This window comes from Nycticebus coucang, chromosome 10 (genome assembly GCF_027406575.1).
Source record: "Nycticebus coucang isolate mNycCou1 chromosome 10, mNycCou1.pri, whole genome shotgun sequence".
Taxonomy (NCBI): domain Eukaryota; kingdom Metazoa; phylum Chordata; class Mammalia; order Primates; family Lorisidae; genus Nycticebus; species Nycticebus coucang.
This window is the reverse complement of record NC_069789.1, coordinates 30097031-30111703: the sequence shown is the minus strand read 5'-3', so window position 1 is coordinate 30111703 and position 14673 is coordinate 30097031. Positions and strand designations below refer to the sequence as shown.

The following is a 14673-nucleotide window of genomic DNA, read 5'->3' as shown; positions in this document are numbered from 1 at the left end:
GGGATTTGTGTTCAATTCATTTAAAATTTCCGACGAGGAAGATGCAGGCTGCGGCTGGGAGTCCGCCCGCCCGGGCCGGTTCGGTCACCCGCTCCCGCCGGGTCCACCAGGGCGGGTCAGACGCGGCACGCTCGCGGGAGAGAAGACACACTCATCCTGAGCGGGCGAAGAAGATTCAGCCGCGGGCACAAAGTGGTTAAAAGGGCACCGCAGCCACGGCTTCCGGGGCTGGACCTCCCGGCACGGCCGCAGGAGCCCGGGAAGCGCCGCTCCACCCCGGGCCGGCAGGGGGCGCGCGCGCCCGGCCCCGCCCCACGAACCCGAGCGCCGGGGGCGTTCCCGCCGCCAGGCATCAGCAATCCATCTGCGAGCGGTGAGTGTGGGCGGTCGGGCGCCTGTGGGCGGGCAGGGCAGCCAGTCGGCAGCGCGAGTTCCTAGGCTCCAGGAGCTGCAACGGCACGAGGGCGACGATGGCGGAGTCCTCGGATAAGCTCTACCGAGCCGAGTACGCCAAGAGCGGGCGCGCTTCCTGCAAGAAATGCAGCGAGAGCATCCCCAAGGACTCGCTCCGGATGGCCATCATGGTGCAGGTGCGGCCGCGGAGGGCCGCTTTGTGGGCGGCGGGAAGATGGGGGAGGGCGGACGGCCGCTACTGGCCGCCGGCCGGGCCTGCGGGCGCCGCGGCTGCCCCTCCTCCCCGGTGCGGCCCCGCCGGCCGACCCTTCCGGGAGGTTTTGCTGAACTAGCGGGAAATGCCGGGGAAATACAGTCTGCAGCTGGTGTGCGCCTTTCGCTTTGTAAAAATAAGGAGCCGCTTCTCCTTATTTCTGGGTGGCGGAAGAGTTCTTTTTAATTTTTTGCCGTGAGCCTCAGGGGGAGGAAAATTGTGCATGGTTTCTCCAAGCTTGTCTGATTTTGACCTACTTTGCTTGGTGTGGGAGATTTTTGTCCTACGTGTATGATGGCGACTGGCTTGTGAGGATCTTTTTTTAACCTATTTTTAGCTGTTACATCAGCACCCGCGTACTCATTCTTTTAATTTTAATTAGGCAAAACTGCAAGGCGGTGTCATTTTGGTACAGAGCGTTCATTTTGGACTTAATTTGTGGTTTGAAGTAATTTCCCCCAAACTTTCCTTGTTCATCGATGCGTTCTCTTGTTGCATTTGCAGCTGCCTGGGTTGAGTAAGAGAGTGGTTCCAATGAGTTTCTCATCTAAGCATTTTGCTACATTGGGTATCCCCCTCTTAGGTTTCCTAAGGCATCTGAGATGACCGAAGGCGTGTTGGGGAGCACCATAAGGAGTATTGGAATGTACTGTGAGGTGGTGGCCCTTGAAAGCCCTCATCAATGTGGAGGGGTTCCTGCTACCTCCAACTTTCAATGTGGTGATAATGTGCTTTTGTAATTCTGGTTCTCACCTGCCCTGTTCCTCCCCCACGTCCAACATACGCTTGTCTGTTACCTAAGTTTAGTGTTCCTGATCAAGGTAACTTAATTTCCTTCCTTGCCATGAAGCCATAATGGGTTTTAGGAATGACCAGATAACCCACAATGGATGTTCAGTATTTAGGGGTTAGATGGGAGGGAAACATTTACTAGTGGGTACCCAAGAGCCAGGTGTACTTCTGTTATCTGGTTTCCTAGTATGGCCGGGACTGGGGCTTTCATCTTGTTGTCCTCAGGGCCTGCCTAGCTCAGTACCTGCCACGAAGTACTTATCAGTAGACATTTATGTAATGACTATTAAGTTCCAGATGCTGTGTTAGGTACTAAGGACACAAAGAGATCCAGCCCTTGGGAAACGTTGCTGTACAGGGTTACATGCCACCCGATGGAGCTAGGCACCAAGCATTGTGTGCCTAGGAGTCTGAGATGTGAACTAAGCCAAGTGTGGGAGCTAGATTAGAAATTGTTATTCACTGAAGTGGGTCAGGAAGAGAACTAGACAAGGCCTCCATTTTGAAAAGCCTTATTTCCCACTAAGGGTCCTTTGAACTTCACCCTGAATATGCCCAGCAGCCTGCTTTTAGGAAGTTCCCACTCCCAGAGTAGGGATTCTTAACCTGGGATCTGTGGGATGGTGGCTAGAACTCAGGAAGTCCTTGGTTTAGATAAGAAAAAATATTTGTCTTCGCTAACCTCCAGATAAAATGCAGTATTGCTTTTAAATGCTTAATGAATATAAGCAACAAAGTCGAGACGTATTAGCATACCTGTGATTTTTGTTATTAATGGTAGGTAATTAGAGATACTGTCTTATCACTTTGGGATTTCTCAAAATATCATTTACCACACATCACTTAAAAATTACAGTTGTTACTAGAGGGGTACTGTACCCCAAAATTACCCTTTGTGACCCTGTTGTTATGCATTTTAAATGTTATGCCAGGAAAGGGACTTCTATAGGCTTCACCGGGTAAGCAAAGAAGGACCCTGTTCTAGTAGGAAGGATGGGCAGAAAACCCATGGCCAGCCCATACTGGGAGATGGAGAGGAGCGTTGGCTCTGGGGAGATGGCGCTATTGAAGATCCTGAACCGGATAAAGTTTAACACTGTTGGCCCTCGCTTGGCATAGTTGGCCAGTGAAAAGAACTTTTATTAGTAGTAGTAGTAGTATTATAAATGTGGTTTTTCTGTAATTGTGATTGATGCTGTATTCAAATGTTTAAGGTTGATCTTACAGGCTGAGCTGGTGAAGGTGGAAAGAAAGAAGCCTTTCTTCCCCTTGTTTGAATTTAAATACTTTCACATTTGTATGGGAGGATTGTTCTCTTGAGTATCAAATACCTGCTACTTTAGCTGTTGTGCTTTGGGGCTACCCTGAGGGACAAGATTATTCCTCTTTCCAAATGGGAGGGGATTATGGGTGGGACTCAGGACAGTATCTCACGACATGTTTGAACTTTTAGTTCAACTTCTGTGGCACACTTAAAAGTTACGTTGATCAAAAACAAAGAATGAAAAAAAGAATATACTTACTGTGCTTTGAACTTCTTTCAAAAATAATTTAGGTGCACGGTGCCTGTGGCTCAAAGGGGTAGGGTGCTGGCCCCATACCCTGAGGTTGAAACCCAGCCCCTGCCAAAAACTGCACAAAAAAAAAAAAAAGAACAAAAATAATTTAGTTAACGATCTTTTAAAATTTTTCAGGGCAGCAACTGTGTAGGGCGCTGGCCCCATATGCTGGAGGTGGCGGGTTCAAACCCAGCCCCAGCCAAAAACTGCAAAAAAAATTTTTTTTTCACAGCACACCTAAGATCCTCTCACACACACTGGTTGAAAAATCACTGGGTTACAAGGAGGACTTGCAAAGAATAGTAGAAGCTAGGCTCAGTGGCTAAAACGCCTGTAATCCTAGCACTCGGGGAGTCCAGGGTGAGTGGATTGCTTGAGCTCAGGAGTTTGAGACCAGGCCGAGCAAGAGTGAGACCCCCATCTCTACTGAAAATAGAAAAACTGAGGCAGGAGGATCACCTGAGCCCAGCAATTTGAAGTTGCTGTGAGCTATAATTGCTATAGCCCTCTACTCAGGGCAAAGTGAAGCTCTATCTTAAAAAAAAAAAGTAGGTACCAAGTAAATGCCAGTGTCCTGCTCATCTTCCCACTTACTGTCACCACCACTCAGTAAAGCCAGACCAACCTGGGAGCAGAGCCTGGCCTTGTCACAATATAAGACCTGGAGCTGTTAAGTTATTTACCGGTGTGAAGCATGTGAAAGAAAGCCACCTGAGAGGGAAAACCGCCTTCCCCTAGCCAGACTTCTAGTTCTTGCACCTGGGAAACAGTGCCTCCTGTAGGACAGGCCAGAGCAGCTGACAGTCTAGCTGCGGGTCTGCTGCCCTTGTTTACGCTTCTCTCACAGACGCTGATTCATTCCACAGCTGCTGCAAGCTTGACACTCTTTTACTGACACAATTTTCTCTGCCTTGCTCATTATCTGGGTCTTGTTCCTTGTCATTCTTAACTGCAGAGGTACTTAAGGAGCCCTTTCTGGGCCACACAGGCCCTTTGGGTCCTGGCATGCCTGGCGTGGTCTGGCCTCTCCTGGTAGAGGCCGTGGAGTCTCGCGTGTGGTTCCCTAAAGTGATGAGACAGATCATCACTGAACGTAACTGTGTGTGGTTAAAAGAGACACGGGCAGAGCTCGGTTATAAAAGGCCACCTGCTGTTCCTGTGGCTGTGTTTGGTGTCCTAAGGGAATGGGCTCAGGAACAATGGGCAGCAGTCTTCCAAGCTAAGGGGGAAGATGGAGAAAGAATGCTGCTTGTCATCCTCTTGCAGCTCCCTGTGTGAGGTCCTCCTTTCACAGATGGAAGAACAGTGTTTACTGTGTTGCTTTGCTCCTGGGAGGTGGAGCTGGGGTAGGGGGTCTAGTGGGTCTGAGGTTAACCGCTAACGTGCCTCCTTCTGATACCTTTCCTTCTAGTCACCCATGTTCGATGGGAAAGTCCCACATTGGTACCATTTCTCCTGCTTCTGGAAGGTGGGCCACTCTATCCGGCATCCTGACGTGGAGGTGGATGGGTTCTCTGAGCTACGGTGGGACGACCAGCAGAAAGTCAAGAAGACCTCGGAGGCTGGAGGAGTGACTGGTGTGTACAAACTAGGGAAGTGGTGGGTTCAAACCCTTTAGTTGAGAGGGCAAAGGAAAAGCGCCCTAGCTTAGCCTCCGTGTCTCCCACAAGTGCTGACCAAAAACATGGTATGGGTATTACTTCAACAGCACCTCATTGACTTGGCCTTGTTAGTTGCATGAGATTTTTTGTCTTATTTTTCCAGATGCTTGGAATGTAGCTTTTAAATTTGTTTTGTTTTTGTTCTTAATACTTTTTTCAGAGCAGTTTTAGGTTCACAGCAAAATGAAGCAAAGTATAGTGAGTTCCAAGTACTCCCTGGAGGTTCCTACAAACACACACAGACTCCCCACTGTCAGTGCCACCCACCCCAGCCATGCCAGAGCAGTACATTTGTTATAATTGATGAACCTACATGCGCACATCATTATCAACCAGAGTTCGTAGTTCACTCCCGGTACTGCACATTCTGTGGGTTCGGGCAAGTGCTGTAGTGAAGGTGCATCCATCATCAGAACATCATACAGAGTAGATTCACTGCCCTGAAAATCCTCTGTGCTCTATTAAATCTCTCTCCTCGATCCCTAGCCATCAGTGATCTTTTTATTGTCCATAGTTTCCTCTTTTATATCTTTTTTCATGATTGAGAGAACAGAGCATAAAGAAGCAGGAACAATCAAGAGACTCCTTGTTTGACAGGGTTGGCCTATTGGTCAGGGTGCGGTGTTGACTGGGGGGACCCTGATGTAGTGGCACCAGCAGCCACTGTTCCTGGAACACGTAGCGTAGACCTTGGGAGGAGGATTGACTGAATCAATACACACAGTTTTGTGGTTCTTCCTTTTATTTTAACATTTAAATATTTATTAGTTTGAGACAGGGTCTCATTCTGTCATCCTGGGTAGAGCGCTGTGGTTTCATATTTCACAGCAACCTCTCTTGCCTCAGCCTCCCAAGTAGCTGGGGCTTCAAGTGCCCACCCACCATGGGCAGCTAGTTTTTCTATTTTTCTTTTTTATTCTTTCTTATTAAGACAGAATCTCGGGCAGCACCTGTGGCTCAGTGAGTAGGGCGCTGGCCCCATATGCCGAGGGTGGTGGGTTCAAACCCAGCCCTGGCCAAACTGCAACAAAAAAATAGCTGGCACTGTGGTGGGCGCCTGTAGTCCCAGCTGCTCGGGAGGCTGAGGCAAGAGAATCGCGTAAGCCCAGGAGTTGGAGGTTGCTGTGAGCCGTGTGACGTCATGGCACTCTACCGAGGGAGGTACAGTGAGACTGTGTCTCTACAAAAAAAAAAAAAAAAGACAGAATCTCAACTCTGTTGCCCAGGGTAGAGTGCCATGGTGTCATAGCTCACAGCAACCTCAAACTCTTAGGTTCAAGGGATCCTGTTGCCTCAGCCCCCCAAGTAGCTGGGACTACAGGCACCTACCACAAACCCCCATCTTATTTTCCTATTTTTAGTAGAGACGGGTCTCACTCTTGGTCAGGTTAGTCTCTAACTCCTGAGTCAGACAGTCCACCCACTCAGCCTCCCAGAGTGCTAGGATTGCAGATGTGAGCCACCATGCCCAGTCCCCATGTGCAGGTTTTTGTGTAGACATAATTTTTCAACACATTTGGGTAAATCCAAAGGAGCACAATTGCTGGATCATATGGTCAGGGTGCATTTAGTTTTGTCATAAATTGCCCACCAGCATTGAATGAGAGTTCCCATGTTCTACATCTTTGCTAGCATTTGTGTGTTAGAGTTATGGATTTTGGCTATTCTAATAGGTATGCAGTTTTCCCTTTTTTTGAGACAGAGCCTCCAACTGTTGCCCTGGGTAGATGCCATGACATCACAGCTCACAGCAACCTCCAACTTCTGGATTTTAATTTCCATTTCCTTAATACCATAATTATATTGAACATCTCTATTATATGCTTATTTGCTATCTGTATATCTTCTTTGGTGAGGTGTCTGTTTAGACCTTTTGTCCATTTATTAATTGGACTATTTGTTTTCTTATTGTTGAGTTCTTTGTGTATTTTGAGTAACAGCCCTTTATCACATATGTCTTTTGCAAATAATTTCTCCCATTGTGTGGCTGGTCTTCTTTCCCATTTTCTTAACAAGAGTCTTTCACTAAAAAGTTCTTTTTGTTTTGTTTTGTTTCTTGAGACAGTCTCACTCTGTCGCCCGGGGTAGAGTGCTGTGGCATCTGTGCCCCTTTATTTGTTTTTAATAAATACAGGTATCAAAACAAACCTGAATTTTTTCTTTTTGAGACAGAGACTCATTTTGTCACCCTTGGTAGAGTGCTGTCACATCACGGCTCACAGCAGCCTCAAACTCTGGGCTCAGGCGATCTCTCACCTCAGCCTCCCGAGTAGCTGGGACTACAGGCTCCCATCAGCTAGTTTTCTATGTTTAGTAGAGATGAGGTCTCACTCTTGCTCAGGCTGGTCCCAAGCTTCTGAGCTCAAACAGTCCAGCAGCCTTGGCCTCAGAGTGCTAGGATTATAGTCGTTGAGCCACTGTGCCCGGCCTCACAGAAAAGTTTTAATTTTAATGAAGTGTAGGAGTTCTTTTGTTTTGTTTTTTGCCTCCATATCCTGGTGATGAGAGCCAGTTACTCCTTTCACAGATGGTGTCTTTGATATTGTTTCTAAAAAGTCATCACCAGACCCAAAGTCATCTAGGTTTTCTATGTTATTTTCTAATTTTATAGTTTTGTGCTTTTTATTTAGGTTGATAGTCCCTTTTGAGTTAACTTTTTGTGAAAGGTATAAGGTCTGTGTCACCCTCGGTAGAGTGCTGTGGCGTAACAGCTTATAGCAACCTCCAACTCTTGGGCTCAAGAAATTCTCCTGCCTCAGCCTCCCAAGCAGCTGGGACTACAGGCGCCTGCCATAACGCCTGGCTATTTTTTTGTTGCAGTTGTCATTGTTGTTTAGCTGGCCTGGGCCAGGTTGGAACCTGCCTGCCTGTGTGGTATGAGGCAGCCACCACACTCAGCTGTTTTTTGTTGCAGTTTGTTGGGGCCAGGTTGGAACCCGCCATCCTCGGTATATGGGGCCGGCACCCTACCCGCTGAGCTATAGGCGCCGCCCCATCTCCAGAATTTTTCATCTTCCCAAACTGAAACTCCATGACCATTATACAATAACTTTCCATTCTTCTCCACTCCCAACCCCTGATAATGACTCAAGATACCTCATCTGAGTAGAATTATGAAATATCTGTCCTTTTGTATCTGGCTTATTTGATTTGGCATAGTTCTTCTAGGTTCATACATACTGTAGCATGTGTCAGATTTTCCTTTTCAAAGGCACGGTAATAATCCATTCGTCTTATGTATATACCACATTTAGGTTTACCCAGTCACACATCAGGGGACAGTTGGGTAGATTCCACATTTTGTCTATTGTGAATGATGCTTCTGTGAACTTGGGTATACAAATACATGTTAGAGACACTTCTTTCACTTCAGTGTTTATACCCAGAATTGAAGTTGCTGAATCATATGGTAATTCTGTGTTTAATTTTTTTTTTTTCCAAGACAGAATCTCACTTTGTCACACTTGGCAGAGTGCTGTTGGCATCATAGCTCACAGCAACCTCAAACTCTTGGGCTCAAGCAATCCTCTTGCCTTGGTTTTTCATTTTTAGTAGAGACGGGCTCTCATTCTTGCTCAGGCTGGTCTCAAACTCATAAGCTCAACCTGTCTACCCACCTCGGCCTCCCAGAGTGCCAGCATTACAGGCATGAGCCACCATGCCAGGCACCTGTGTTTTATTTTTGAGGAACTTTCACACTGTTTTCCACAGCAGCTACCATTTTACATCCCACCAGCAAGATGCAGTGCTAATTTCTCCACCTTCTTACAAACGCTCTTCTCTTCCTTTCATTTCTTTTTTTTTTTTTTTTTTGAAACAGACTCACTATTTTACCCTCAGTAGACTATGACATCACAGCTCATAGCAACCTCAAACTTTTGGGCTGAAGCGATTCTCTTGCCTTACTTAGCCTCCGAAGTAGCTGGGACTATAGGCACCCACCACAACACCCGGCTATTTTTTTGTTGTAATTGTCACTTTTGTTTAACAGGCCCGGGCTGGCTTTAAACCTGCCAGCCCCAGTGTATGTGACCAGCTCCTTACCCACTGGGCTACAGGCACCAAGCCTTTTGTTTTTGAGATAGAGTCTCACTCTGTTGCCCTGGGTAGAGTGATGTGGCATCATCATAGTTCACAGCAGTCCAAACTCTTGGGCTCAAGGGATCCTTTTGCCTCAGCCTCCTGAGTAGCTGGGACTATAGGTACCCACCACAATGCCCAGCTAGTTTTCTATTTAGAGTATTCTATTTCTAGTCAAGACAGGGTTTTGCTCTTGCTCAGGCTGGTCTCGGGCCCCTGGTGAACTCAAGTGATATACCTGCTTCAGCTTCCCAGAGTAACAAAGATTGTAAGTGTGAGCCACCATGCCTAGCCAACATGCGTTTATTTTATTTATTTATTTTTGGTAGCCATCTCGATGTGTGTGAAGTGGTCTCTTATTATGGTTTTTGTAAGGAAATACTTTTTTTTTTTTTTCCTTAGAGACAGAATCTCACTTTGTTGCCCTCGGTAGAGTGCTGTGGCATCAAGCACTCAGCAACCTCCAGCTCTTGGGCCCAGGCGATTCTCTTGCCTCAGATCCCAAGCAGCTGGGACGACAGGCGCCCACCACAACACCCCGTTATTTTTCTGTTGCAGTTTGGCCGGGGCTGGGTTTGAACCCGCCACCCTTGGTATATGGGGCCTGTGCCCCTTATTGTGGTTTTGATTTACATTTCCCTAATGTTGAGTAGCATTAGCCTGTGCATTGCTTTTAAAGCTTGATATTCACACTTTCTGTGTTAAAAGTTACAGATTTCCAGGGCGGCGCCTGTGGCTCAGTTGGTAAGGCGCCGGCCCCATGTACTGAGGGTGGCGGGTTCAAACCTGGCCCCCGCTGAACTGCAACCAAAAAAAAAAATAGCTGGGTGTTGTGGCGGGCACCTGTAGTCCCAGCTACTTGGGAGGCTGAGGCAAGAGAATCCCTTAAGACCAGGAGTTGGAGGTTGCTGTGAGCTGTGTGAGGCCACAGCACTCTACCGAGGGCCATGAAGTGAGACTCTGTCTCCACAAAAAAAAAAGAAAAAAAAATGCAAAAGTTACAGATTTCCCCATTTTTATTTATTTATTTTGAGACAGAGTCTCAAGATGTCGCCCTAGGTAGAGTGTCGCAGCTCACAGCAACCTTTAACTCTTTCTTGCCTCAGCCTCCCAAGTAACTGGGTTTATAGGCCCCTGCCACAGCACCCAGCTATTTTTTTGCTTCTGTTGTCATTGTTGTTTTAGCAGGCCTGGCCCCGTTCGAACCTGCCAGCCCCCATGTATGTAGCCAATGCCCTACTCTCTGAGGTATGGGTGCTGCCCCTGTCATTATTTTTAAAAGATACATAGTATTCATTTTATGAGAACTTGCTGAAGTTCCTGTGCCATTCCAAGCAGTTGACATACTAATTTCATTGTGTTCTTGCAGTTGTTTTTAGAGATGAGGAAATTCAAGCACAAAGAAGTTAGGTTATAACCAGTAGTAAATGCCTGAGCTGGGATTCAAATCCAAACTCTTGCCTTGGAGAACAGGATTTCAACCTCATTATATTATAAACAGACTTGCTGTAAACTTCTTGTATAACTTGGGCACCTGTCTAGTTATTTCCTTTATTCCAAGAAGTGAAATTATTGCTCAGAGGGATGAATAGTTTTAAAACCTATATATATCCAAATTGCCTTTAGCAAGGTTGTATCAGTGGCATTATATCCTATATCCGTTTCTCTGCTAGCACACTGTTTCTTAGTGTTTTCTTTCTTTCTCACTTCACTCCTAGTACGGTGGAACACGTGTCATATGGTTCTCAGCCTTTTCTGTTAGGCCATTTATATCACTTTGATGTTTGCCTGTGTCCTTCCCTTATTTTTCTTTGGGAATATTTTGTCTTAATGTAAAAGATAATTCTCCATCATAACATTTTATAAATACTTTTCCTAGTTTGGTATTTTCGTTTTAGCTTTGTCTGTTTTCCCACATTAAAATTTTATTTTTGACTAATGTTGATGTGGTCATACCTGTCTTCTCATTTGTGGTATGTCTTTGATAGTGTATGTGGAATTTTAAAAATAATTTACGTATAGTTATATACACAGTAAGTGATTTTTGACAAATTTGTACATATATCTAACATAACTTCGAGTTATAGACATTTCTGTCAGCCCAGAAAATCCTCTTTCCCCAACTCAAGTAACCACTGTTCTGTTTTCTGTCCCTTATATTAATTTTTTGTTGTCGAGGGTTCATTGAAGGTACAGAGAACCAGGTCACACTGATTATATTTGTTAGGTAAAGTCTCCCTTATAATTACGTCCCTCCCCCAAGAGGTGTGTCACACACTGTGACTCCCCTCCCTCCTTCCTTCTCTCTGCTCCCTCCTTCCCCCAGATTAATTTTGCCTGATACAGGGGAAAAAAGGAATTGTGTGAGCCCTCTCATACACTTTTTTCGCTGAGCATAATGTCAGTGAAAACTCAGCCAGGTCATCTTGTGTGTCATTCATTCTTTTTTATTGCTGAGCAATAGTCCTTTTGGGGGTTTATCTTGAATTTGTTTATCCATTTTCCTATTGGTGAGTTTTGGGTTGTTGCCAGTTTGGAGCTATTAAAATTACAGCTGCTAGGAATTTTTTTTTTTTTTCCTTTTTAAGAGACAGAGTCTCACTTTGTCTCCCTCTCTGTAGAGTACGCTGATATCACAGCTCACAGCAATCTCCAGCTCTTGGGCTTAGGTGATTCTTTTGCCTCAGCCTCCCAAGTAGCTGGGACTACAGGCACCTGCCACAACGCCCGGCTATTTTTTGTTGCAGTTGGGCCAGGGCCTGGTTCAAACCCACCACCCTCCATATATGGGGCCGGCACCCTACTCACTGAGCCACAGGCGCCACCCACACTACTGCTAGGAATTTGATTGGCATCTCATCAAATCTACATCAAGTTGCAGATAATGAACATCTTAATGGATTGATTCTTCCAATCTATAGACGTGATGTATCTCTACATGAAAGTGGTAAGATTTTGCTGGAATTAGAGATCTTATGTGTCTTTTGCTAAATTTCTCCCAAGTATTTAATGTATTTTAGTGTTATTTCAATAGCAGTGTTTTTTCCTTTTCCAACAGGTTTATTGCTCATATTTAGAAACGTTGGAGGTTTTTTGGAGCCAGGGTTTCACTCTGTGGCCCTGGGTACAGTGTCATAGCTTCCTACCTCACAGCAACCTCAAACTCTTGGGCTTAAGCAATCCTCTTGCCCCAGCCTCCAGAGTAGCTGGGACTATAGGCGGCCACCACCACACCTGGTTAATTTTTCTATTTTTAGTAGAGACAGGGTCTCACTTTTGCTCATGCTGGTCTCATAAACTCCTGAGCTCAAGCAGTCCATCCACCTCAGCTTCCCGGAGTGCTAGGGGTATAGGTGTGAGCCACCACACCCAGTCGCCTTGTTTTACTTGTGGCGTTAGTGGGAAGACATTCAGCCTGGGAATTTATTTTTATGCAACAAAAGAATATAGCTTTTGTCCCAAATTAAATAATTCAGCCTTTCCTCACTAGTTTAAAATTATACCTTTATCACACATTTAATTCTTACATATGCTTATGTCTGACGTACAGCAAGATAGTCTCTTTAATATTTAACTTTGATAAAGTCTAATGGAAATTAGAAGGCTGAGTTAGAATTTAGTATGGTTCCAGGCTTTTAAGGTAGCACTTAGTACTTTCCCAAGTGTGGGGAAGGATTCGGAGGAAATGGAGAGAGGTGGAAGGTCAGACAGCCCACTGCCAACTAACATGGTGCTATTTCAAAGCATTTGTCTGAGAAAGGTCACTTTATGGCCAGAAACTAAGCTCTGTTAATCAGCCACACTAGTCATAGATGGAGATGAGTGGGCCAGTTATAGTCTCCCCATATTCAAGGTATCTGGGGGTAAGGGTCCTGGGGAGGTGAAGGAGGTGAGCAGGGGACTTTGTGTAGCTACACCGCGAGGCTGCTGCGATGAGTGTTGCCATGTGTTTGATTCTTCAGGCAAAGGCCAGGCCGGAGGTGGCAGCAAGACGGAAAAGACCTTGGGAGACTTTGCAGCAGAATATGCCAAGTCCAACAGAAGCACCTGCAAGGGGTGTCTGGAGAAGATAGAGAAGGTGAGTGTGTGTAGGCTCAGGTAGCTAGTTGGTCTTCATGAATTGCTTGCAGCGGGTGCCATTGGCTGTCTCAAGAAGAAATAGGGGCTTTAAGATGTTAGTTCAGCACCAGTGGTTGAAAATAAATTGAAGTGTTAGCATAGACCAGAAATGCCACTTTTTGTTCCACACGGTTCTGGCCCTACTTAGTCATTGTTGGTTCAGTACTCGTGTTTGTGGCTGCATCTGCTCTCAGGATACCTGGGAGCATTTGGAAGGTGTTAACACAGAAGTCTCTAATGGACTCAGCAGTGGCTGTGGGGAGGCTGTTTGTGTTTAATAGTAGGATTAAGTTGAAAGAATGTGTTTTTCCCTAGTGTGAGCCTCCAGTTTTCTTCTGTTTAATCAGAGGAACTTCATTAACCAGCCTTTTCCACCAGTTCTAGTTCCTGAAGGCTGACAGCCAGTCAGCTGGAGTAGATAGATAGCAGGAGAGGGGTGGGGGAGGCTTATGCCCTCCAGCCTTATTACCCTTCTCTGTGTGACCTGCATGTATTAACATTAATTAACTTGATTAACTTAAGGCAGTGGTTCTCAACCTTCCTAATGCCGCAATGTATTTTCACTGTTAAAAAGGGGTCGTTACCCACAAGTTGAGAACCGCTGATTTAAGGTTTCTGCCACCTTGAGGTGTTGTACAGGAAAGTGAGGTGAGCCACTGAGTGTTTAGAAAGGAAAAACATCGGACGGCACCTGTGGCTCAAGGGAGTAGGGCGCCAGCCCCATATGCCGGAGGTGGCGGATTCAAACCCAGCCCTGGCCAAAAACCACCACAAAAAAAAAAAAGAAAGAAAGAAAAAACATGAGATGGCTAGATTTTCTTCAGCTACCTTCAACCACTGAAACTTTGAGGCAAAAATTAAGGTCTTTTTCAAGGGGAGTGCCAGAAGCTATGTGCTATTGGGTGACTTGGCCTGACATGGATTCCCTCATGCTGTATTCTCTGAGTCTGGACCTCGCAGGCATGTAATGAACTCTCCCAGGTATGTCAACAGCCTGGGAACAGTAAACCTGGGCAAGCTGGTAGAACTAGGTTTGGTTTTTTTTGTTTGTTTGTTTTTGTTTTTGTTTTTTGTGACAGAGCCTCAAGCTGTCACCCTGGGTAGGGTGCCGTGGCATCATAGCTCACAGCAGCCTCAACTCCTGGGCTCAAGGGATTCTCTTGCCTCCACCTCCCAAGTAGCTGGCACTACAGGTGCCCGCCACAACGCCCGGCTATTTTTTGGTTGCAGCTGTCATTGTTGCTTGGCGGGCCTGGGCTGGATTCAAACCCGCCAGCTCACGTGTATGTGGCTGGCGCTTTAGCAGCTTGAGCCACAGGCGCTGAGCCAGGACTAGGTCTTGCCTATAGCTTTATTATCCCTTCTTATGGGGGTTTTATATATGAAAACAAACTAAAGAGACCATAGCAGTGTGGGAGTGGCAAGAAATCCCTGCTAGTAGGAATGTGCTGCCTTGGAGGCCCTCCCAGGTGTTCTGCAAGCTGCCCAGGTTTTCTCACACCTGCTGTTCTTACACCTGCCCCAGGTCAACAGAAAAATCTTCAAGGAAGCATTGCCATTTCCTCACTTGTCCAGGTAGGTGGGTAGGTAGCCAGCCATTTGGGATTTAAAAAACAGGGCGGCGCCTATGGCTCAAAGGAATAGGGCACCAGCCCCATATGCCAGAGATGGTGGGTTCAAACCCAGCCCCGGCCAAAAACTGCAAAAAAAAAAAAAAAAAAGCACTGAGACTGGAAGGTAACACACAATCCCTGGTGGCCAGAGAGAGCCAGAGCATCCCAGCAACCTTGAATCC

At 46.2% G+C, this 14673-nt stretch overlaps 1 protein-coding gene across 1 annotated transcript in view; it reads left to right on the top strand.

Moving 5' to 3' along the window:
• Positions 1-370: 370 nt before the first annotated feature.
• The window catches only part of PARP1 (poly(ADP-ribose) polymerase 1), a 50805-nt gene continuing 36502 nt past the window's right edge, over positions 371-14673 (top strand). Inside the window, exons 1-3 of the mRNA XM_053604961.1 lie at positions 371-590; positions 4430-4595; positions 12722-12837. Coding sequence (XP_053460936.1) covers positions 471-590; positions 4430-4595; positions 12722-12837 — 402 coding nt within the window. The 5' untranslated portion in view covers positions 371-470. The remainder of the gene's footprint in view (positions 591-4429; positions 4596-12721; positions 12838-14673) is intronic.